This window comes from Gallinula chloropus (assembly GCF_964237585.1).
Source record: "Gallinula chloropus genome assembly, chromosome: Z".
NCBI classification, from domain to species: Eukaryota; Metazoa; Chordata; class Aves; order Gruiformes; family Rallidae; genus Gallinula; species Gallinula chloropus.
The window spans coordinates 8,592,807-8,619,423 of record NC_140089.1 but is presented as its reverse complement, the minus strand read 5'-3'; the positions used below and the strand labels follow the sequence as shown (position 1 = coordinate 8,619,423).

The window sequence follows — 26,617 nt, the reverse complement described above, 5'->3', positions numbered from 1 at the left end:
CCTTCCCCCTCACATTCTGCTGATCCAGTGATGGGGAGGGATTGCTGTCTTCTCCCCCAAACATTTCCCTCACCTCCATACACTCTTCCTTTTGGATGAATATATGAAATGTTTTGAATTTGGGAAGCTTGGCAAAATACTGTTAGTAGGACACGTCTGAAAACTTCCTGAATGAGCATGTCTTGGACTAGTAGAGGCTGCTTTGATTTAGACTGTAGTTTGCTGCTTTTCCTTCAAGGGTTATTGAGGAGTCTTCAGTTGCTGCAGTGATTGTCCTCTTCTGCACAATAATTTTAGATTGCATACAGGCTGCCAGATTCTGAAATGTCTTTAGAAGTCAAGAATAGGAATTATTTTTAGCTTGTCATCTTAAACTTTAATTAATTACCTCTCCCACCTTTTTTGCCTCAAAGGTTTTTCAACATGTCTGTATAAATGTCGGGACATGAATTAAAACCCCCCAGATTTTAAAGATGCAAATTTACAGATTAAGCTTCCTTGTGCATTGGATTGAAAACAGACTTCTGTTAAGGCTCTGAATTTTTTATAGCAATCTTGGTGTACAGATTAATGTTTCACAGTTGTTTTGTATTTATAGTGTTTATTCTTATCAATATTGATAGCTGCAGTTTTCTTTTGAAGTCCTGGCTGGAATGATTGAACCGAGACTGAACAATAAGGCATTGAAAGATCAGGAAATAGCCTCTAATGAGGTCATGCCACAGTTAAGGTTTAAAAATTGTATTTTCATCATATATTATGAAGATAATTAAATTTGCTTTATGTTTACTAAGAAAAGTAGGGAAAAGCAGTTTGTAAGCAAGTAGCTATTGCCACACTACAATCATTTGGAAGCCCACAATACAGCAAAATTTTGTAGTAACCTTGGAGTCCTTTGAAACACAGTTTAAATGTTTTTATGCTGTACTGAAGGAAGGATAAGATAACAAACCCACTGCTGACACGTGCATCATTTCTCCGGTATGATTTTTTCCATCCGGACATCCAAAGAAGACCAAATTTACAAGGAGCTGAAGGCAGGAGCTTGTCTTAGGTATTGTCAAGCAGCATTATTATCTAGGACAGCAGCTGTTCTGCCTGCGACAGGTAGCAGCATCACTGTGGGAAGATGAGTGCTCGTTCTCCTTGGTCCTTCAGTGTTTCAGTAGTGGAATTGTGGCAAGCATCACCACTGACTTACAAATAGAAAAGACTTGTTAGTTTACTACCACTACTAGGAAATGAAAAGGAGTAACCAACAAAACAAATGTAGTGATAAATGATGAGGGGATAGGAGACAAGAGATGGGATAGGACATGTCTTTTTGCATTTCCATGTGAGCTGGACAGAAGAGAATGAGCTGTGGGACCATCCCTGTGCACCAGAGAATGTAGTGTCTGTGTCAGTGTGACTTTCACTTCATAAACAGCAAATGCTTTTGTCAGTCACAAGGAACAGCATCCTGTTCTCAGGAAATTTAGTCTTTGGGGTGTCAGTACCGATGGAAACTCTACTTCATGATGCCATAAAGAGGTGTCTCTTTCAGAGGGCATACTCAGTTTGGGCTGTGGTTTGGTTTATAACCACATTGTTGCTTGTTTTCCCCCTTGGAAAGCATGGCAACTTCAGAGCTTTTGCTGTTTTCTTTTTAATCCATCCATTGTCTGGAGAGTTTTTTAAAGACAAAGTTGTGGTGTCAACTGCTGTCAGTGAGGAGCCCTGCATAACAACCAGAGTACTCTGGTACAGGACTTCTTTCCCTGCAACTCTTAATATTCCAGTCTTTTCTATGAGGCAGAGGTGCCCATCATCCCATTCCACAGCCTTTCCTTTTCACCCCACAGACTCTAATTCACACAAGGTAAAAGTCAGAGAAGTGATACACAACAACATTCCTGGTGCGTCTTGGTTCTGTTCTTTCCTTGACTGTCAGTCAAGGTGGCACCTTTATACCTGAAGTTATAACCTTTTTTTCCCAGACTTCAGTTTGGAGATTTATAATTTTGCTTGTGTGGAAGGAATACTGAAAGGATACCTTAAAATGAAATTACTGATTTTTTTAATATCATAACACAGAATGTTCATTTTATCTTCTGAGTCTGAGAAGAATAAAGAGACTAAATAATAATAAAAAAAATTTTAAAACCCCAAACCAATACTGAAAAAACCTGAACCACAGGCTTAACTTGAAACATGAGTGCCTGCATGCATGATGAATGATGGTGAGGGTGTTTGATGTAAATGTGTCCTATAGTTCATAAATATTTACTGTCATCACTTCAAGCAACTAGTAGTTTGTATGCAGAAGGTGTTTTTCACCTATGCTGTACTGCAGTGATGTGGAAGCTCAGCTGTTTAGAAGACTGAATGGCAGTGCTGAAATGATGCATGTCTATATATACATACATAGGCCTGGTCACATACTTCATCAACTTGAAAATCTAATAATGCATTACATATACAATCTTATTTTCTCATAGTAAATTAGTTTTGTAAATAAGCAACATTTATTAAAAAAAAAAAATCACAATGACCTCTAAGAGATTCTTTTTAGAGGCACATTGCTTGTGCTTTGCTTACCATAGAATCGAGTACTTCTGGGTAAATGATGAGGTGGTTGATACTGATACTTTGGTGCAATGTGCATATTTGAGTGGAAGTTGCAGTTAATTTTTAAAATAGTTTCTGAAAATGAATGCCTTTTATAATTTAGTTTCTGTTTCTATTGGGTTAAGTCCCACTGTAGTAGCTCGCAAAGTTTGTTTGAATTTGTGCATTTTCTTGTTTTAATTAAGTGTTTAGAGCACACCTATCACCATGACTGCACTCTTCTAAGTCTAAAATCTGCAGTATGAGATTTTTGCAAGTGTCGTTCAAAAGAGGTCTGAGTTATCTCACTTTAAAAGTAGGGAAGACTGAAATACTTGCATCCCCCTTCAGCTTGAATCCCTACACAACGGGATTAAATCCAGTGCTTGTCTGCACTTTTGTCTGTATTCTAATTTCATATGTAGCAGCTTTATGAAACACAGTTAACTTGTTACATAAAATGGTTCTCTGAACAGTGTGGTCTATCTTTAAATACAGTTTTTAAAATAGACTATTCCAGTCTATAAACAGAGAACACTTGTGTGCAGTTTTGCTGCACTTTTTACTGCTCTGTAAGTTGTTTTCATCTTTGTTACAAAAGTTTTTAACTATCACTGCTATGGAGAATCCTGTGGACCTGATTAAATGTTTCTTTCTATTTGTGGCATTCAGATTTAAGTGATATGCACTGTTGTAAAAAACAGAGTTTTATAGGATTGTCCTTTTAATGATTTATTGATGCTCATATTTTGTGCTGGAGTTGTTTTGTTTCTGAAACTTAACAGATCTGAGCCTGCACATTCTTTGCACCCCCTGTTAAATGCAAATACTGTTTCTTAGTTCTCCTTGTTTTTTACTTAGATGGTCTGTTGTTAATCCTGCAGTGCTTCTGGTCTTTTCGGTGTGTTAAGTGTTTTGTATACACATAACAGTGGTTTGTAAGTTAATATAATGTATAAATGAATAGTTTTCTCTTTGTGGAATGCCATTGTACGTACCACTGCTACCCAAGAAGAAACCAAACATAGAAGCATACACAGAGGCAGCTGGGTTTTGTTAATGTGAGGTCCCCAGGCACAAACCTTGATGCAAATACAGGTGCACAGAGTGTGCTAGTGCCAGTGTAGTGAATCCAGTGCATCTGGGGTGTACTGAACACTGGGGTGTGCACTGTGCAGCCAACTTGTGTGTTGTGTGTGCACAGCCAGCAGACAGATGTCTCAGAAGGGGACGACAAATGGCTGAAATCATCTCATTTTGTATGGACAGGATTCATTTTCAGTGTTGACAATATCTGTAGCCAATTCTCCATAGGTAAACCTTCATCCCTTCTGTTCCTGTTTATGCTTGTGTTCCTCCTGCCTTGGAAATGGCTTTTATTTTTGAGGTGTTGTATACTTTGCTTGATCTCCAGCGTGGTGCTTGGCTCGGAGAGGCTTTTTCAGCTGAGCTGTGAGTTTTACAAGGAAAGCATTTGTTGACATCACTTAACGTTTCTTACTGTTGTAAACGATGGCTAATGGCATGGAGGAATGCAAATAATATACGTCACTTGCTGACTGGAGTGAGCTTGGAAAACTGGAGTTTGGAAGACCCCAGAAAGTTACTGCTGTCAGGTGTGGTGATACTGGAATACAACAGCCCAGTTAACTGGGATGAAGGTGGAAGAGGGTTTAAGAAGTTCTAGGTAATGAAAAGAACTGAGTGATCTGATGCAGAGATGTTTAGCTGTAAGAACTTCTCAATCACATCAGACATAATAACTAGATGGTTTTGTTTATGGGCAGGTCCCTCAACTGGACCCTCTGTCTGTGAAACCAGTGGCTTACTAGTGGATGCATTTCAGGCTCTGCAGTGGTTCAGTCCCAACCAGTGGTTGAGCACCACACACCGCTCACTCACTCCTGGAGGAGAAACAGGCAGAGTCCCAGTGGGTTGGGATAAGGACAGTTTACTGACACACCCACCATGAAAGGGGAACAATAACTACCTGTGGCAAATTATGTACATGCTGAGTGATAACACAGAGTACATTAATGACCCCAGGATAAGGCAGAGTACTGCATCACCTGATTCCTTACCTGCATTCAGACTACCCTGAAGGTGCCCAGGAGCACCACTCCCTGACCAGCCCCTTTTATGAGGAAGTGATGTCAGGTGGTGAAGAAACAGCCCTGGCTAACTGAGCTCACCTGTGTTTTCTGCTTGTGGAGGTTAATTCTGGCTGGGATCAGGATATGCACCTATAGAAATCACCAGCCTGTGTTTCGGTGGGGTTTTTTCTCATCTATTTTCACATAAATGGGAAGAATTCCATTTGCTGCCTGGGTGTAAGTCAGTATGCAAGTTATGTAAAATAAGATTGTAAATGTCCAACCTTGGGAAATGGCTTTTAAAGTAGACAACTGGGGTTTTCCCCTCCCACCAGATATTACTATTATTGCTACATTCTGAAAGCGGCAACATCTTTCCTGAAGTGTTGTGTTCCATGGAACATACTGTGGGCAACGTCCTTTACATAAGAAATGCCGCCAAAATACATGACTCTTCTTGTGATTCGGCATTCTTGTGAGGACGTGGCATCAGTACCAGATTTGGTATCCCTCACTGGCATCTAAGAAAAATCTTGGGGTTTTTTACCTTGCGTTTCTTCACCTACAGAAACCACACTACAGTCACAGCATGTTCAGCTGTTGAAGCTAGTGGGGAATTATGTTCTGTTGTCTAGTATGTGGGAGCTTAAGAACAATAACTTAGGATAAGTATCATGAAAACTATTACCTTGGTACACAGGGGAATATGCTGAAGGTACAGTTTCAACTTCAATCCGCATTTCATGACTAATAGCTTAAAAACACATCTTCCTAGGTTAGCAATGCTTTGGGCTGTGTTTAAGAAGTCAGTTGTTTCTAAATACTCTATTTCTAACATTCTGAACACTTTTTCTTCTTGTTTTAATTTGCAGCATTACTTTACTGTTCTTTTTGGCCATGAAGGGCAGAAGCCACTGGAGCTCCGTTGCGAAGATGAAGTTGATGGTGATGAATGGGTGGAAGCTATTCACCAAGCTAGGTATGAAATCTGAGACTTAATTCTCAGCTCCATTTTATTATAAAGAATTTGATAATAATTTGAAAATCTAAATTTTCTAAACAGAAATAAAGGTTGCAGTGCATCAGATGTCAACTGCTTGTGATTCATGTATAATTTATAGGAAAAATGCCTTTATTATTCATGCTTGTATAACTGCATCTTACAATTCATGAATGATTATGTTCTACTTAAGATTAGTTCAAGAATATCCTTTCACTGGAATCAACCCTTAGGATTAGTTCCCTGTTAGAAGCAAGGTCTGTTACATGAATGAAGAAATAAAGAGATCTGCCAAATGAATAAAAAACTCTTCAATGGAAATAAGTGCAAGAAAGAGGAGGTCAATCCATGACCATGATAAGGTGCAAGAAATAAAATTTCTTTCAAAAAAAAAAAAAGTGAATGGTCAAGGTTTGCAGCATAGTCTAAAGGAAAGTCATCTAGCTGAAGGTTTCGAAAACCTTCAGATGTCTTTGCTGAAATGCACTTTCTGTAGCCTCCTCTCATAGACACTCAGCTAATCTACAGTGCCATGGTAACGCACAAGGAACTAGGCAGTTTCTGAGCTGCTTAGGACATGAGCCATGTAAACAGAAGTGGTTTTGCTTTATAACTAAAAATGAACACCGCCAGCTAGTAGTTTTTAATTTAGAACTTGTGAAATTAGACCCTGAAGCTCTAGGTGGTGTGTCATCTTGGAGTCCAGTCTTTGGATCTGTGACCTCTTATTGGTGCCTAGCTGAATGAGGTTTCCTCCTTTCTTGGAAAGCACTTGCTGGACCACGGTATTAGGTGAGCCATATTTTGCATGGTCGCCCTCCCAGTGACCATGTTATTTCATGATTTCAGAAGCTATGAGGCTCTGAACTTATCCCATCCATGGAGAGCATGTCCATCAGCAGGCAGTCCTGTGTTGCTGAAGGAGGAGGAGACATCATCTTTCTATCTGGGCACTCAGACCATAATTGTATCATACATTATTTTTCAAGGCAGAAAACAGAAAATTAAGCCAAAGTTGAAAAACACACACCTGAAAATATCAACAACTTAAACTTGCTGAGAAGTTAATCTTGAGTCAAGGTGGGAGAGGTTGAATTTTGATTCCAGCAGAAAGATATCACTGCAGCTTTCAGAGGACTACTGGGTCTCTGTTGTAAGCATGATGGCTCTTTATATCTCCATCCTTTTTGCTATTTTAACTTTTTCTGCCTTATTTGTGCCGATCTGAATTGCCAGTCCTAATACCAAACTGTGGAGACCAGTATGAGGGATATTATCAGGGCTGTATATAATTTGGGGATTTTCTTAATCTGCTTCTCTGCATGAGTCTCTAAATTTCTTGAGGAAGTTTTCCAGTGACTTGGACTTGGCTTTTCTGAATGAAGTATCAAGTGACCAAAAAAAACATACTGAAATGTAGTTGCTAAACATACAGTTTTGTACACTACTTGTGGTTCTACTTCAGTGGAAACTGCTTTTATTTGCTTTACGTTATATCTAGCAAAACTTGAAGTTGCACTGTTAGTTACTTAACCATTGAGTCTTTTGCCAAAGACACATAATAGTAAAGAAGTGAAAATGATAGTTTTAGGATATTCTATAAGATTTTTGTAGCCAATTTATTTAAACAAAATAAACTGGACCTGCTTCAGGGTTTAAATTTTGCACACACCATGATTTAGACATTTTTTTCTTGAGCTCATCTGTGTTTTTGACAAATAGGACAAGCTTTGGTAAGTTCTTCAGTGACCCTGTTCATCTGAGGCTAGCCTATTTCTAACCCTTCTCTCAGGTTTTTGCTTTGGACTGGTTAACCACATTTTGTATAGCCCTTTGAAGATACTTTATTGCAATATCTTAGGTGTTTTGTGTAAAAATTCTAGGAGGTATTGAGAACACTTTCTCTTAAATACCTTTAAAATGAAAACTGGCCTGAGAATATCCTCTTCCCTCTGAATATGTTGGAATTTGTGAAATGGAAATATTTAATTGCTGTCTGGAGGGTCTCATCCTCATGAGTAGCTCTGGTAATCCATGTTTTAACTGAAACAAAGTAGTTCAGAGTGGGTTTTTTCCTTTTTGCCTTTTTTCCCCATTTTTTTCTTTTCTTAGAATGACATATACAAAAATCTAATTTTGGATTGCTTTTCGTGACTTTTTGCCAAATACATGTTTGCATCCATCATGTTTGCATCCATCTTCCATGTTGTATTTATTTAGAAAGTTATAGACAGACTGTTGAAAACATGACACGCACAATCTCACTGCACCCCATGTCCCACTCTGGATAAATACCTATTTTATTTGGATGCAAATTAATAGTTGAAGGATTTTCTGGTATACCACTGTCTGTTGTTTCTTGGAAGATTTCACTATGGGTAGGATGCTACTGCTTATCATTTGTGGGGGGGTGCAGTGCTTAGTCTCGGATACCTGACAGACTTGCTGTAGCTAGATGCTGTACTGCTTGTCTTCCTGTCTGTATTGCCCTCTCCTCATCTGAGAGAGATTGTTCAGCTTGTGACCTTGCAATGGGAGGTGCAATTCACTGTATTTCAGTAGGACTCCATTATGAGCTCTGCACACATATCTATCTTTTATCTCCTTCCATTTTATTTGAGTTCTCAGTAATACCCAGACTGACAGAGTAAGGTTTGCTCCTTTGGAGTTACATTTCTGGGTTGCAGGATTTATTCCTGGCAAATACTAATTCCTTCATTAGTGGCTGCATGTGGAAGCCCTGCTTTAGGCTTTGTTCCCAACTATGGTCTCTTACAAAAAAACCCATTTTACCCTAAGTAGACTTTTTACTCTCTCTTACAAGTTCTTTTATGGTGTAGTTCTTGGTTTTGTGGGGTTTTTTTGCATTTAACTGAAAAACTTGTATGCTTTTTTTTATATGAAGGCAGTACTCATCCAATTTCTCATCCTTTTCTACTTTAGCTTCTTAGAAAGTCTCAGATTAAATGTTTCAGGCTACAGTTTCATGTATGCTTTAGTCCTGCATAAGCCCACATTGCTGCTGAAGGAATCAGATGTAACTCTCGTGTCAACCATTCATTCCCACACCTCTACCAACCATTCTGTCATGCAGGCACAAGTGTGAACTTAATTGGGAAGCTGATTTGCACTGAAAGGAATTACGTTTTGTTTATTTTTTGCCATCTTAGTTTTAATCCATCTCATTCCTCTGTGTTCACTGCACGAGGGCAAGGATGGGATGTGGTAGAGCACAAGAGCTGTGCAGGGTTGGAAGCAGGAGTGCTTGTTTCAGCTAGGTTGCTGTTTAAAGCATATGAAGAACAACTGCACTCCAGCCAGCAATTTAAAAAAAAAAAAAAAAAGAAGCTCACATTATTTGTTGGCACACTTTGCTTGCTGGTGCTTGGTGTATTTCAGATAGTATTTTGCAGGCAGTTGTAAGCTCAGTATGATAGCTCAGAGCTGCCTGGAAGCTCAGAGAAAATGCCTTGCTACTAATGCCTTACTGCTGGAGAAACTGTATTAGCTGAGACTTGGTGCTCTAATAACCACAATTTTGTAGTTTCCAATTGTTTCAGAATGAGGTAGAGATAATTTGAGTAATGCTCAAAACATGGGCAAAGCAGTCTCCTATCTGCCTTCCAAGTAATGTCGAGCTGGATCAACAGAACAAAGTGGTAGGGGTTGCCAGAGCTAGTAGCTTGGTAGAGATGAGGCTGACACTGCTCCCTATACCCACATTGAACCAGAAGTGAGCCTGGGTGTGTAATTCCAATGCAAATGAACATACATATATACATACAAACACAGCTGGCCCCACAGACAGGACCACTCAGCACTCCCATGGGCACAGATAACACCAGCAGCCTCATCCTGTTCCTCTCTCTGACTGATCAGGATGAAAGTATGTTAGCAGAAAAATACATAAAATACATGTTATACAGTATGGGTACTCCCAGTAGATAGTCTAGCAATACAGTCTACACAGGACCTGTTCCTGGATCTCCTTCTTCCCAGTTGCTGGCTTCTGGCTACCTCTCCAGTTCCTGGTACTCCGTCCACATCACTCACAGATATGCATGCATCCCCTGCTTTCCCAGCACACTGTGAAACCCCCCAGTAAGTGGTCTAAGACATCTAGTCTACTCCAGTAACTGTCTCTGGAACCCATATACTTCCAGTTACCTTACATATCTACACTACACACACACACACACACTGCCTGGTACACTGAATCTAGCTGGTAGCTAGCCCTTGGGTGTTCTCATCTCCAGCTGTCACAGGCACATGGGTGCAAATGAGTTTCTCAGTCAACCACCCAGTCTCAATCTTTCAGTGGCTGGGTTGGGTCTCCTGTGCCCACCACCAGCCAAGTCAAGAGTGTCTGCAGATCCAACTTAGACTTACTGCATCTTCAACACCTGGTTTCCCAGCACCAATCCTACTTACCAGCTTGACAGTGGCTGATGATCACACACTGATTTACACACACAGACAATATGTGTACACTCCTGCTTCTCCAGTGAGTTACTGGCACTGCACACACACAGGGACCCATGGCCCCCAGGTCCCAACTCCAGTAGCTGGCATGTGAAGCACCATGAATACATACACAGAGTGTCCTGACTCAGAACAGTAGCCAAAAACAGAGTTTAATGAGAAGAAAGGATGGACTGTGCTGATCAGGTGCAGAGCATGGCCAGACAAGTGAATTCATCAACCTGGTTACATGTAACCATTTATTCTCTTTCATCACTTTATTTCTCTCTTTTCCCAGCTTGTTCCTCCTCAAATGTCCTTCATCCCTCCCTTTTCCTGCCTTTGGTTACTCCCTTAAACATCCCATAAGAAGCCTTGTACAATCCCAAAATGTTCTTCCCTATATCTCATTCTAAGTTTCACACCCCTATAGTCTGTAATCCTTCATGGACTGAAAGGAGATCTGGAGAGCATTTACACTGATTTATCTTTATGGGTTTCACCAACTGGCTGAAGAGGCTGGTGGCTGTCCTGTCACAGCCCTAGGAGGAGCTGGGGTGGGGTAGGGGACTTGTTTCTCTGACTGGGTTATTGGGGTTCTCCTGCCTGGCATTCTGACCCTTGATGTTTGTGAAGATGGGCCTTTCATGGGCTGATCTTGTGAAAGCCTTGACAGCAGCCAGGTCAGGGTGCTCATTTCTCTTGTCTAGGTTATTTGGGTTACTACAGCTGCCATTGTTCCTCTGTGCTCTCTTGTATTGGTTAAGAACAGCCTGTTAATCACACACCCTAACACTGCCTAACAGAGGTGCCTTGATGTTACAGGATCACTGAATTGCAGAGTCCCAGAATGGTAGGGGTTGGAAGGGACCTCTGAAGATCATCCAGTGCAACCACTTTGCTAAGGCTGGTTCATCTAGAGGAGGTTGCACAGAATCATGACCAGGCTGGTTTTGAACCTCCACAACATCTCTGGGCATCCTGTTCCAGTGCTCTGTCACCCTCCGAGTAAAGATTTTCCTGGTTTTAGGATGAGATGTGAGTCTGATGAGTAAGAGATTAGCTAATGAGATGTGTTTTCAGGACTGTCTCATTCTTTCACAAGAGGGTAGGATTCACCTTCCTGCACACCCATGCTCTTAAGTAAGCTGTTCCCCAATTGACAAGGTTTGGGTACACAAAGCCTCCTGTTGTTGTTGGAACCACCCTTCTGAAAGACTATTCCAATCTCTATTTCTCTGTATCAATTAAAAGGATCTTGCAGTAAAAAATCATTTTGGGTGTGGATTTCTCATGCTTCCTCATGTACCATGCAGTGGGAGCTAGTAGTAATAGGTGAATGGTTGGACTGGATGATCTTTTAGGTCTTTTCCAACCTTGATAATTCTGTGATTCTGTGATTCTGTGCTACACCCACCCATTCTCCGATCCCAATCCCCTCAATCCCAGTTGCTGTAGTTGCTCACGATTCCCAGTGCTATTTCCCACCTGTTTGGAATTCGGCAGACATCTCTTTTACAGCCTTTCTGAACAGTTGTTCCTGTGTGTCTGTATCTTCTGATAAGCCTTTGCCCTGTAACCCTCAGAGCCATCCATGTCCTTTGATATGCTCTATCATACAGGAGTTCATGAAATGTTCATAATACTTGCATACAGGTGGTCTCCCAGGTCATCTTGGTTAGAGTCATATGGGTGGATTACATAAGTTTCACTGCAATTTTTAATGTTTCCATCCCTGGTGAGGCTCTTAATGTGCCATTAGGCTTTGAAACCTGTCTAGAGGCTATTCCTTCTCTGTTAAGGAGTCCTGTAGCGGCTTGAAGGTGGTTAGTATGGGGAGATGCAGGCAATTCCCTTTGCCTTCCAGACCCCCAGAGTCATATTGCGTAGTTTTCATAAAGAGTTTATTAGGTTGGGTGTTTTGCATTTTAAATCGGTGATTTGATATGACCATAAATAATACTGGCCAGGTCCAGTGCCAGATCCTTTCAGCTCCCTGAGCAGCTTTAGCAAAATTAGCGTAGAGTGGTCCAGTGAACCATAACTCTGATCTGAATTCAGTACAAAAATTAATTATATTTGCTGGTTGCAAAACTGGAGCCTTTATCTTGGTCTGCTGCCACAATAAGGAGACACCAATAATGATTCACCGAGTAAACCTTCTCTGGTTTTCCTGCACGGGGCCTAAATGAAGCATCATTTTTCTCAGGACTTTCTTAATTTCTTCCTTTCTCCATGTGGTAGGTAGTGGTCAGTTCGAACTTATGGTTCTTGAAATACCTGTTATGAGTCCTTTCTCTACAGATTATAGTAGGAAATAGGCATGCCCTCAACTTTCAGGATTCTTTGAGTGTTACTACATATTATAAATCTATAGGATTGCTTATCTCAATAAAACGTTAATACCAATTCATAGAAAGCTGTGGGTCACAGCAGTTGTTTCTTTCTGTAAACAATATCCAAGCCAGAGAGCTACATAGAGGCTGGCTGCTTACAAGTCATTTTATGACTTTTTCATCTTCCTTTGGCATTTTCACATTTGGTACAGTTTTCTTTAACAAAGGATTATATATACATGTGTAATCAAGTCAGTATTGAAACTCTGCCCTTTTGGAAGGCTCCTGGCATTATGCTGGGTATAGAAGGTAACACTTCAGACATGGTGATCTTTAACTCATCCATACAGATGGATGAAAATGGCTGTAGGAAGTATGTGAAGTTTATTTGAAAATCCTATGATTTTTGTTGCCCAGAACAAGTAGCAGTTTTGAGAAGGAAAATGGATAGCCAATTCTAAGTTAGTGTAGGTGTTCATAGCCTTTTCTAATTATCTCTTCTTCATACGGCTAATTATGGGAGTGAAGGAAATGTTGCTTGGTTTCCAGGCTGAGAATGACATTTTAGACAGCCAAAGCCAATAACTAGGCAAAATACTCTTAAGTACATCTCAAAAGAACAAAAACTTGTCAATCTTCCATAGCAAAGTTCTTGTTCCCTAGTAAAGCAAGACTGGAAGTCTAACCTAATGCATTTAAAGAAGCTAAAAAATTTACATGAAGTTTCTTCCCCCAATGGAGGAAAACAAAAAATTTTAAAAATGGAAGAAAAGCATCATATCTTGAGTCTTACGTCAGGTCTGACTGCAGCTTCTGTCCACCCTTTGTGATTCTGGGTCCTACTGTTTTCCACAGTCTTGAATAAAAGCAGAGCCAAATCTGTCAATTTCTGTATTGGAAACATTTGGTAGCAAAAGTTTAAGAAAATTTTTAAAAGCATAAATAGAAGAAAAGGTCTTGTAACCTTTCTGGATCTGGTTTTAGGTAGAAGAGTACTATTCATATTAAATGTAAATCAAGGTGGTGCTGCAGGCACTAAGGAGTGCATTTTCTTACATATGTTTCATATATTTTTATCTTCATGTCTCTCAGCATTGTAAAACAACTGGTGCTAACTGTGTTTCGAACTCAGACACTTTAATTGTGCAATGCCATTTAGGGTTCGAAGAGATTAAGAACTGTAGTTTCTGAAAAAACAGGATTCTTGCAAAACAAAAAAGATTACTATTGAACAATTTAAAAGAAATAAGTATGTCCTTTATTACTGTTTAGTGCACAGTGAAGATGTATAGAATCATAGAATTGTTTAGCTTGGAAAACACCTTTAAGTGCATCCAGTCCAACCATCCAGTCAATCCAACTAGCACTGCCAAGTCCACCACTAAACCATGTCCATAAGTGTCACATCTACATGTCTTTTAAATACCTCCAGGGATGGTGACTCAGCCACATCCCTGGGCAGCCTGTTCCAGTGCTTGACAATCTGTTCAGTGAAGAAACCTCTCCTGATACCCAGTCTAAACTTCCCCTGGCACAATTTGAGGCTGTTTCCTCTTGTCCTATCACTTGTTACTTGGGAGAAGAGACCAACACCCACCTGGCTACAACGTCCTTTCAAGCAGTTGCAAAGAGTGATCAGGTCTCCCCTCAGCCTCCTCTTCTCCAGACTAAACAGCCCTATTTCCCTCAGCTGCTCTTTATAAGATCTGTGCTCCAGACCCTTCACCAGCTTCGTTGCCTGTCTGGGGTATGCTCCAGTTCCTCAGTGTCTGTGTTGTAGTGAGTGGCCTAAAACTGATGATGGAACTGCCCATATCCCTCTGTAGGGCCTTCCTGCCCTCAAGCAGATCAACACTTCTACCCAAGTTGGTGTCACCTGCGAACTTACTGAGGGTGTTCATGATCCCCTTCTCCAGATCATTGGTAAAGATATTGGAGAGAACTGGCCCCAGTACTGAGCTCTAGGGAAATAGGGATGCATATAGATTCCTTTCTGACAGATTTTAAAATGTATATTGTTTTACATGTTGGGAGAGATGCTCTGATTATTTTTTTTGTCATTTATTGTTTTGTATTGCAGTAGTAAAAATGTAATAGTAAATGCAATAAAATTAAGTTCACTTTTTTATAATCTATTCAACAATGAAAAAGTTTTCATTTATGGTAGCTGTGGGAACTCATTCTAATTATTTTAAATCTAAGCTTTCTTTCAAGGTTAGGTGCTGGATTTAATAGCTGTACTCAATATTGGCCCCCTCCAGTATGTAACTGCACTAATACTGATTAAAATGGCAGTAAATATATATATATATATATAAAAAAAAAGATTAACTGGAGAGAATGCATATTATTACATTTTTAAAAGCTTCACAGTATTTAATTGCAAATGTTCATTTTTTTATGAGTGCTGTAACAAGTAGAAAGAAATTTAAAAAGAAAAGGTTTGCAATACAAAAATTCCTTATGTCAAATCCTGTGCTAACTTGATGGTGAAAAAAGATGTGATAGTCAGCATTTTCAATGGTAGGCTATAAAATCCTAAGAGATACCCTGTCAAAGATTTAGGGCTTTGTTCTGCCATGTTTTGTGGAGTTTGTTCTTTTTCATGTAAAATTATTTAACTATCAATCAGAGGAACAAGTTTCCAGAGACCTATGTAAAGAGGCAGTATCTGCCTGTGGATTTGGCTGAATCAAGGCCAGCAAATAAGCACATCGTAGGACGGTCCATTTTCTGCACATTTAAATTACCCATGTAGAGAGGTTGAGTCATATGAAAGAACAGTCTGATGAATATGTTGCATAGGAAGAAACAGATTTCTGCTTTACCTGAATTTGCGAATAGAGCTTAGTATGACACCCATCACTGCTCTGTTTGTGACACCTAACTGCACTGGGGACACTGTCCTTTTTCAGGAAAGCAGAAATCAAAGAGAGTTTGTCACCAAAGAGCTAAAAAAAGACTGATACCCAAGTTTCGCTTACTGACTAGAATAAATGCATCTGTTTATTGAGTAAACTCAAACCCGCCTAAACCATAAAATATGTGTTAGCAAACTAAAGTGATATTGTGATGGAAATTCTTCAATGAAGAGGTCTGACAGGTGGAGGGAATTCGAAACAGTTCTGATGAAGCGACAGATGCTACCCCAAGTCCTCCTGATAGTTGGGAAAAAAGCGCCCCTTAAAATAAATAAAATATAGTGAATAATGGAATTCTTGGGTTTAGCCTGAGAATTAGAAGTTCATAAGGAGATCAGTGCAATTATCTTGCTTTCTGCAAGTTGGTAGTGGGAAACTGGGTACTGCTATCACCTGTGTCTGAAAACAATACTGAACTCTATAAGCTTGGATGATATATTCATTATATATTATATATCCATTATATATTAAGCCTATTCTTTACGAAGTTTTACACATAGTAGTAAAACATAATTTTACAGGTTTCTTGTCACTGGCTCATAAGCTGATGTGGAAAATAGTATTTGGCTTTTTTGACTAACATAAATGTTTTCCCTTTCAGTTATTCAGATATCCTGATTGAAAGGGAGGTGTTAATGCAGAAGTATATCCATCTTGTCCAGATTGTAGAGACTGAAAAGATTGCAGCCAATCAGCTTCGACATCAGCTTGAAGATCAAGACACAGAAATTGAAAGACTTAAATCTGAGGTATGTGCCAGAGCCATCAGTTGTAACATTTTGCTGGTACATTGCAGTAGTGTTCAGTATCTCTGTAATATTTGTGAAAATAATGTAACCCAGTGAGGTTAATAAGTAATAGTCCCCCTATGCATCCTTGGCTAACTATTTTTCTTAGATATACTAGGGACTCTTAACCAGATTGGATTGCTTCTTTGTCAGAGATTTTAAGATGACACATTGCTTTACAGTATGGGTGCCATTGATTTCTTACCAGTCTTAATACAAGTTTGATGTTTGACTCTTCAGGCTCTCTTCAGTTATTTTTTCTGTTATTTCTGTAACTGAGATTTTCCTTAACTTGAGAAAGCATTCAATGCTTTTTTTTTTGTCAGATCATAGCTCTCAATAAAACAAAAGAAAGAATGCGACCCTATCAAGGCAACCAGGAAGAAGAGGATCCAGATATTAAAAAAATTAAAAAGGTAAACATGCAATCTTATGTGCTTAAGATGGGATGTATACATCTCTATTTTAGTCTGCCTAGTTTTGCCTTTATTTATTTTCATTAAGTACAGTCAAATAGCAAGGTTCCTTTTGCCATGCCCCTAGTTAAACATCTTGCATTATGCCAGCTTCCTGTGTTTCATTGTGTCCTGGTTTCGGTCAGGATGGAGTTAACTTCATTTGTAGCAGCAGAGGGAATGCTGTGTTTGAGAGTTAAAATGGGAGTAGTGCTGGTAACACCCTGATGTTTTTAGTTGCTGTCAGACAGTCAAGGACTTTCTCAGCTCTTCGTATTTCTCTATTCATGAGAAAGGAGGGGCGAAGCCAGGACAGGTGACACAAACTGTCCAGAGAGAGTATTCCATGCCAATTACGTCCTGCTCAGTTCAACGAGGGGGCTGATGGGAGGAGGAGCAGGGGTGGCTCCGGGACGCGTGGTTTTTGGGGGACGGTCGGGTTCTGGGACGGCTCTGGGTGGCACGTCCTGAGTTGTGGGTTCGGTGAGAAACTGCATTGTGTATCAACAGTTTCATATCTTTCTTGCTCTAAAGTCCTGTTAGCATTGATATATTGTATCTTTCTGTTATCTTAGTAAACTATCTTTATCCCAACCCACGGGCCTTTTAGTTGCTTGGTTTTGGGGTTATTTGCCCCTTCCTTTTCCCTTCCCTTGCCTCTCATCCCACACCCCCTTCCCTCTTCCCCTGCTCTTTTCCTTTAAGGAGCAGGCAGCTGCGTGGATCTCGGCTCTCAGCCGGGGTAAAACCACGACACAGTGCCACATTCATCCCATAGTGTATTTGTTACCCCAGTGTTCATTTTTACTTGCAAGGTATATATTCCAGTTTTTAAAGAAGCCTGTACATTGCATTCCACTGCTTGTAAAGATTGAAATTAGGTCATCGGCTGTGTTCTGTGGCAATCAAGTGTATAGTGACTTCATACTCCTTTCTTACAGAAATTCTTACAAAGTTATAAGAGAATGACTTATATTCTGTCACTACAGCTGGAATACAAATACTGAAGATGCAGAGAGCAGTCTTGGTTTAGGCTGTTAGCAGGTCTGTTTCATGGTGATTGTTACCAGATACTACTATGGCCAGTGTTTTTAATAAAAGGGACAAAATTGTCCAGATTTGTATGGCATTCACAAGTACATCTTTTGGTAATATGGCTTAAGGCTGGGTATAGCCAACCTCCATAACTGTGTCCATCACTGAATCCCACAAATCCTAGTGCAGGAGCATGAACGGAATTCATGCCTGAAGATGTGGTCCCATTTGTGTCCCCCTTATTCACAGTGCTCACTCTCTTAAATTGCATAATATCCTTTATGGTCTGTGGGCTTATTTTCTGAGATTTTCTGAGTCATGCAGTGTGAGACAGGGTCAGCACAGAGCTGGTACCCTTGCGTGTATTTTCCTTTTCCTATAGATTAAATGTAATAGGAGCTGGAAATCTCTCTTGTAGTGGAAGGGAAGCTCTGATTCTATATATAAATCACTGCATTCTACCTGTTGATTGTTTTGACAGTTGGGCCCTTTTTTAATAGTTGTTTATTCCTCTGAATAATAATAATTGGCTACAAGTGAGATTTTGCATGTCTCTTTCAAGATGCATGGTCTTCACATCAAGATCACAGCAAAGACATATTGAAATTTTCTGTGATCATATTTTTCTGTAATCATAATCCACTTGTAATTCAATGGATATTATGCTTGAGTAGATTTTTCTATGACATGGAGAAACTTGTTAAAAACACCCAAAATCTGCCTTTTCTGGATTATGTTATTGCTGGTTTAGATGTCTGATACTAAGCAGCATATTGATATTTAGCCTTTATGTATGCACTCTAAGTGGTTTCTCTTCAAAAGACAAAGCAAACTAGTTTAATAACTATTTTAGCATTATGTCAATAATGATACTGAGTCTGTCTTGAAGTGTGTTGCCTGGAAGCATTGCACAGTACTTTTGGGGGTATAAGAGAAATATCACAAAATACCACAACTACAGGCTGGACGGAAAATGGATTGAGAGCAGCCTAGAGGGAGAAGGACTTGGGGCTACTGATCGATGACAAGTCCAACATGAGCCAGCAGTGTGGGCCTGCATTTGAGCATGTCAGCTGTGTCCTGGGCTGCATCAAGAACAGCATGGCCAGCACGTTGAGGGAGGTGATTCTGCCACTCCACTTTGCTCACGTGAGACCCCGCTTGGAGTACCACGTCCAGCTCTGGGGTCCTCAGTACGGGAAAGACATGAAGCTGTTGAACTGAGTCCAGAGTAGGCCACAAAGATGATCAGGGGACTGGAGCACCTCTCCTATAAAGACAGGCTGAGAGAGTTGGGCTTGTTCACCCTGGAGAAGAGAACATTCCGGGGAGGCCTAATTGCAGCCTACCAATACTTAAAGGGGTCCTACAATAAAGTGGGAGAGGGACTGTTCAGCAGGGAGTGCAGTGATAGGACAAGGGGCTTCCAGCTGAAAAGAGGGTAGGTTAAGATGAGATATTAGCAAGAAATTCTTTACTATGAGCCTGGTGAGACACTGAAACAGGTTGCCCTTAGAGGTTGTGGAAGCCCCATCCCTGGCAGTGAGCAGGCCCCGGTCAGATGAGGCTTTGAGCAACCTGGTCTAATGAGGGTGTCCCTGCCCATGGCAGGGAGGTTGGAACTAGATGATCTTTGAGGTCTCTTCCAACCCAAAGCATTCTGTGATTCTATGTTTCTATGTAAGGGGAAGTAAAAGGACTTAAAATACACTCACAGTGCATACCGCAGTTGTGTTGATAGAAATAGTATATATGAAGGTACAGTATTTGACCCTGACCTTATATGTGTGTGATATCTTTGCAGTCTGTTTCCTGGCCAAGGAAACAGGTCTGATCAGTGATTGTGGGAATTTCATTAACAAATAGAAATTAAAAAAAAAAAAAAAAAAGAATTATGGATCAATAAGGGCAACAGATTTCTTTGTTTTTAAGCAGACATGTTTCATCTGTTCACTGGAACAGACTGGCCAGAGAGGTTGTTTAGTCTTCTTCTCTGGAGACATTCAAATCCCTTGCCTGGATGCATTCCTGTGTGATTTAGTCTAGGCGATCCTGCTCTGGCAGGGGGGTTGGACTAGATGAGCTTTCAAGGTCCCTTCCAACTCTTAACGTTTTGTGATTCTGTGATTCTCTGATCCAGAGGGTTATTTATGCAATGAAGGGCTTACCATAAGTCATAATGTTTTTTCTCTTCTTTTTTCCTTGCTCCATTTTTAGGTTCAGAGCTTTATGCGGGGCTGGCTATGTAGAAGAAAATGGAAAACCATTGTCCAAGATTATATTTGTTCTCCCCATGCAGAAAGCATGAGAAAAAGGAATCAGATAGTTTTTAACATGGTGGAGGCTGAATCTGAATATGTGCATCAACTTTATGTTCTTGTGAACTGTTTTCTGCGTCCCTTAAGAATGGCTGCAAGTTCAAAGAAGCCACCTATCAGTCATGATGACGTTAGTAGCATTTTTCTCAACAGGTATGGTGGGTTTTGTTTGCTTTTTGTAGTTCTCTGACTGCTTCACTTCACAGTAGTAGGATCTCGCACTTATTTGCTCTGGTATCACTGAAGTAGACCATGTTTCCAGGGGTAAAAGGCAAGGTGCTATTGGTGATGCTGTCTGAAACCACTAGACCATCTCTGCCTCCTTACATTCTATTTCTTCCTCTGCTAGAGGAAGAAAAGGACAAATCATGCCTTTTGGGGGAGTTCTCATAATTTTCTGTCACCTTTCCTGTTTCTTTTTGTCTTAAGAAAGCAAAATTTGACTTAGTGGCCTCATATGATCCAGTAAGACCCTGAGGATGAGTACGTCAGATCTTCTATTTTCTGTTGTCCTGCCTAAGGAGCCTCCTTTGCTCTCACTTGTCTTTTCATACCCTAAAAAGAATTGTGCATTGCATTAAGCATCCAAGTACTATTGTAATGAGTATGTACAAATAAGCCAGCAGGCATCTTAACTTTTGATGCAGGATTGGGATTGCATCCAAGTCTGCCCCAGATTTCTAAGAAATAGAACATGTTCTTTTAGTTGTGAGATGGCAGCAAGCAAGAATGTAGATGACTGCTGCTGGCTTATGGTTTCTGCGTCTTGCTGGTCCACTTAAACTACTGAATGCATTGTCAATGATATTCTTGGAAAACCTATTCATCAAACTGTGTGGAACATGTTCTTTAATAGATGTGTTTATTTGAAAGAACTAAACAGTTAGAACATGCTTTCTACATCAAATACCGTCTATTTCTTAGGCACTCTACATTAAAAATTTTAAATGGTGCAATAAAAGGAAGCACTTCCATAATAATAACTATACTCTGGTTTTTTTTCTGGCAAAGTGCAAATATGCTACTAACCAGGAAGAGATGTTTTTCTGTGAATTATTAATCAGAAAATAAAAACTGAATTATCTTTCTGTTTGTTTAAATACTTGCTTTTCAGTGAAACAATCATGTTTCTTCATGAGATATTTCACCAAGGCTTAAAAGCAAGAATAGCTAATTGGCCTACCTTAATTCTAGGTAAGTAAGTATATTTTTTCATTTTAATTCTTGAAATTAAAGTAAGGTCTTTTTTTATTTAATTATTATAATAAAAAGAGGACTTTTTGAAAGTCCTTCATGAATTGAACGCATTTCCAAAACTGATACCACTAGATATGGTGTTAGTGGGAGTCCCACATGGGCAGTAATAACTGTCATCCAGTATCAGAATGCGTCTGCCCAAAGTATTGATTAGGCATGGGCCCCTGAATTTTCAGTTATATTGTCTAATTATTAGGTAATCAAAATACCATATTTTGGCAGGTGAAAGACCTGAGATTAAGTCTTCTAAAATTTCAGTATAGTGGATCCAGACCTGATTATAGTTATTTGCTCCCATAGAACACAGTAATTTCTTTAAAAATACATTTCAAGAGATGGGTGGCTGGAAAAAAAAAGCATTTCTTGACTTTTTCTAGCTGACTTATTTGACATTCTGCTGCCAATGCTGAACATATATCAAGAATTTGTTCGGAATCATCAATACAGTCTACAAGTACTGGCAAATTGTAAGCAAAACAGAGATTTTGACAAACTCTTGAAGCAATATGAAGCCAACCCAGCATGTGAGGGGCGAATGCTGGAAACTTTCCTTACTTACCCCATGTTTCAGGTAGTCTCTGTGTATTTTTTGTGATTATTTGTTTTCATTGTTTGGGTTAATTTTATTTCATTGATTCAATTAAATCATTACAATTGATTGAAGCTTCTTCTTGCTTAACAAAATATTCTCCTGTGCTATTTAATTTTGTTTCAAAAGCATTAATTGTCCTACTGATATTTGGTCCATATCTTCCTGAATCAATTATTTGTGGGTGTTTTAAGAGGTCTGTGATACACTGGTCTGATAAATTTGTGTCTTTGCTCTTTAACCTAACATTTTATTTGTTAAGAGAATAGTGAACCCCCCTCAGTTTGTTCAGTAGACAAACCAAGTAGAATAGAAAAGAAGAAAAAGAGGTGTGATACTTGTGTTGGTACTAATTATTAATATTAGTCTAAAGGGCCATTAGCATTGTAAAAATACATTTATTTTTAGCTTTTGTAAAGTTTTGGCATTTTTTTGGTTGAGCTGAAACAAGGCCACGTGATCTTAGAAGGGAGAAAGAGGGTCCTATTCATATGTGATGGAGAATGTCATTGCTGGTCACTTTTCCATTCAGCCTAGTAAGATGTCATGTCTCCTCCTTCTCCTAAATAACTTTTACTCTGTAAAGACAAGTGCAGTGCCACTGGATTTTGGGTAAAAGGCCTGAAAGTGCTTTAAGTAATAATAAATGGATCAGGGTCCTTGTGCTATCCTGTGACCCTTAATAGTCGACTACTGCATATTCTTAAATGTACTTTAGCACAATGTAAATTTTACCTAAATTTAGATGCACATATCATGTTAAAATAGAAGAAAGATATGTATGGATCTCCGAGGCCGTTTGGAAAGTTTTCTCTGTTGGTACTTGGACAACATCATGAAACAACCAAATATTGTTTGTAATGTCATATTTGTGGCTGTCTCTGATCTGATCTTTTCCTTCTAATGTAATAAATGGATCATGTGATAGCTCAAACTGAAAACATACATATACATATGCAGTCTCTATCACCCAAAAGTTGAGTATTTTTGGCAGTAGATATATTTAGAGTGTACATGTAATCATTTATCTGTTGAGATTAATTTTTTAAAAAATGTCATTTTTTAGGCTGTATTTGCAAAACTGTTCTGATGAGGATAATGGCTAATACTTAATAAAAATCTGTAATGGAATTACTGGTTTAAAGATTTACTGATTTTGTACCTAATTTGTTTCAAGATTCCTAGGTATATTATAACACTTCATGAACTTCTGGCTCACACACCACACGAACATGTTGAGCGAAAAAGCCTTGAATTTGCTAAATCTAAACTCGAAGAACTTTCGAGGTAAAGTTTTTTCTATTTTATGTTTGATGATCTTGAATCAAAGATTTTGAAATGAAAAATTTTCTTTACTTTAGCTTAGTTTTGTTCTTTTTTCAAAAGTAATTTTAAAGAAAAGGATCAAAACTGAAACAAAACAAAGATCATGAACCCCCCTCCCTCCAAATACCCCAACCCAGTCTTTTGGCTCTTCCATTTTAGTTTTTGATAACATAAATCAAGAAGTCTCTCCATGTGTTTTGGGTAGGGGAGAATAGTAGTTGCTATAGGAACCACCTGCTCCTGGGTTATTAGCAAAGCAATTTTATTTACATAGAGGAACAGATTTTTTTTCATAGTTTAAAGAAAAAGGGCATTTCTGATGCTCTGTGAGAGAACCTTGAAAAGTACTAAGTTCTTACTCTGTGTTACATTTTATTGTAGAATCACAGAATCCCAGACTGGTTTGGGTTGGAAAGGACCTCAAATCCCATCTAGTTCCAGCCTCCTGCCACGGGTACAGATACCCTCCACTAGCCCAGGTTGCTAAAGGCCCCATCCAACCTGACCTTGAACACTTCCAGGGAGGGGACATCCACAACTTACCTGGGCAACCTGTGCCAGTGCCTCACCACTCTCATAGTGAAGAATTTCTTCCTAATGCCTGATTGAAATCTACTCTTTCTTTAGTTTAAACGCATTACACCATGTCTTATCACTACATTCCCTGATTTAGTGTCATTTATATATTGGAAGGCTGATGTAAGGAGCCTGCTCTTCTTCAGGCTGACCATAAATAGAAAATGTAACCAAATGATCATAAATATAAAATCTTGTGACTCATATCCCTGCCTTTAATGTAGCCCTGACGAGCTTTCATATAGTGGCAGTCCAGTACGGGTGTTGGAAACTATTATACATCACAGCACTGTATAAACATCTGGGTTTGTTTCAGCCTTTAAAAAAATATCTGTTTCTCTGTGTAAGGAGAGGCAGCCTATGAAAAAAGTGGAAGAAAGTAAGTGATGAGCCATTAAGGCTGTGGTTTTTATAGGAGGCAAGAGAGAAGTGAATAGTCCATCGAGATGTAAACTGAAGCAGAGCAGAATGGGAAACTAAAGTCATGGGCAGGGACTCTACAATATGTTATAACTAATACAAAATGCTAAGAAATGCAGATTTGTGGCAGTTTAGTCTATTAAGGGTCATAAATGCTGTTCTATCAGCTGTGCAGAGTTTTTAGCTTGGTGGCATACGTCAGATGCATTTAGAAATAATCTAAAACCACGTCCAGCAAAATTGGTTCCAAGGCTGAGAAAAATGAAGTGATTGCAAGAATGATTTGAAAGGGAGTATAAAAAAAATGCTAAGAAACTTGCTCTGGTGTGATCATGTGCTGCATGGATATATCTGTTTTGTAGCAGGTGGCAAAGGACATCAGTCACCTTCTGTGTCTACACTGTGTGAGTGCAAGTGAAAACAGACACAACAGGTGCAAGATACACTTCAGGGAATTTAAGGGTGTTCTGTATTGTGCCTAACAGGGTGATGCACGATGAAGTGAGTGACACAGAAAACATCCGGAAGAATCTAGCCATAGAAAGAACGATAGTAGAAGGCTGTGACATACTACTAGATACCAGCCAAACTTTTATACGCCAAGGTAAGACATCCTTCTTTAAAGCTATCTGTGTTGTAGTGAAAAAACTGCACTAAAACCAGCAGCGTGCATGTTGCCATCAAGGAGCCTGTTGCTTCACTGGGCACATCCTTAGACTACTCATGGTCCATGGAGGATAAGCCGCAAAATACCCTGAGGACAACTGATTTTGGGCTGTAGCTGAACCCCACTTCGGTGCTGTTTTCTTCAGGAACAACAAAAACAGCAATACGAATGGTAAACCCCCCATTCTACCTGGATTGGGATCTTCAGAGGGATGGAAATTACGAGCAGCTCCATAGAGACCAGGGCTGTGATAACTAGGAAAGATAAGAACTGTTAGTTGTTACCATTTTTCTTCGTGCTTTGGGAGCATTTCAATTTGATAATGTGAGCGTAGATACAATACCTGTATATACTCACTTTGCCTCTTGAGAAATGCATTTTTGGGCTCTAGTAGTTCAGGCTAGATATAAAAAGCACTTTTGCAAGAAGGAGTCATGAAGAAAAGGCATCCTGTTCTGCCAGGAATTTTGGACTACTTTCTATCAAAACAAGACGAGAAGAGCCATACTGTGTTCTTTTCTGTCTCTTGGTGGCTTTGGAAACTCTTTCTATTGAAACTAAGTTGTAACAGAGGTGGAGTTTCCTCCACAAAATTGTGATAAAATACCTTTTTTCATTTAAAATAAGGGTTTTTGCCAGGCACTGCAAACTGGTTGCAGTTATTATTAGGTGGGCTTTAATTTAATGTTACATTAGCAAATGTGGAAACCTAATAACTGAAACTTATTTTTCTCCCATTTATATATTTTACTACTGGAGCTTCAAAAATAAGTTATGGGGTTTACATACTGCAATTACAGATATGTAGTATAGGGTTTCGACTGAGTAAAAGCTTCTTTGGGTCTGAAAAGTGTTAAATGTATTTAGGAAAGGTTAGGAATGTAATGTAGGTGCATCCCTTCATGAGACCTTTCCTAGATAGCCTCAGCAGAACATTTGGTATTTAATAGAGCCATATACACAGATGGTAATTAATAGGCTTTGTATACATTTTGAAATCCATTCTGCAATGTTTCTGTAGTCACATGGCCAAACTGTGAAACTTTTTGGAATAACTTCCAAGATTTTTTGTACAATGGTCACTGCTAAATTACTTGATTCTACATTAAATACGTGCATTTGTTACAATTGAGGTATTTAAAGAGTTACGAATATGGCTTTAAGAAAAAAGCAAAGCTGTTGTCTTGTACCCACAGCCAAAAATATACAGGGCTGTGATTATCCTAGACAGACTTTTACCATGCAGTTTAATTAACTTTCAGGTTTTTTTCCAAGATGTTTACAGTATTTATGTATTTGTTGGGGTGGGAGGGTTCCCTTAAGATTGGCTGGTATTTTTCTGTCTGTGTACCCAGTGTTTCATCAGTAAAAATATGTTATATTTTTCTGTGGGAATTAACCTGATAAAAGGCAGTCTGTTGGAGTGTTTGACCCAGGTCAAACTCATAGTTTAAATAAATTAAATTTGGATTTATTTCTGAGCACACAGTCCTAGCACAGTGGACAGGACTGTATGTTACAGAAGGCTCTATCACAGTTTGTCTTTCGGAACATCCAGTGCATGTGGTATTGTTTAAGAGCAGAAATCTGAGCGGAGCTAATGAAGTCATACAGACCCCATTTTCTTTGCACATTTAACTGCAGGATCATTTTGACAGTGATGTTCATCTCTGTTTTCATTTAGGCTCCTATTCTTTGTGTGGATCAGTACAGATGGGTACAGGACACCTCTTTTCAGCTGAAAAAAGGAGAGACGTTCCTTTATTTTAGATTTTTTTTTTTGTGA

General features: G+C 39.3%; 1 protein-coding gene across 1 annotated transcript in view; it reads left to right on the top strand.

The window, feature by feature from the left end:
• Positions 1–26,617, top strand: part of RASGRF2 (Ras protein specific guanine nucleotide releasing factor 2) — a gene marked incomplete at both ends in the record, with an annotated part of 125,822 nt that overhangs the window by 36,865 nt on the left and 62,340 nt on the right. Inside the window, 8 exons of the mRNA XM_084278903.1 lie at positions 5,555–5,661; positions 16,002–16,149; positions 16,515–16,604; positions 19,896–20,149; positions 21,111–21,190; positions 21,631–21,824; positions 23,020–23,129; positions 24,650–24,768. Of these exons, the coding sequence (XP_084135029.1) occupies positions 5,555–5,661; positions 16,002–16,149; positions 16,515–16,604; positions 19,896–20,149; positions 21,111–21,190; positions 21,631–21,824; positions 23,020–23,129; positions 24,650–24,768 (1,102 nt within the window). The remainder of the gene's footprint in view (positions 1–5,554; positions 5,662–16,001; positions 16,150–16,514; positions 16,605–19,895; positions 20,150–21,110; positions 21,191–21,630; positions 21,825–23,019; positions 23,130–24,649; positions 24,769–26,617) is intronic.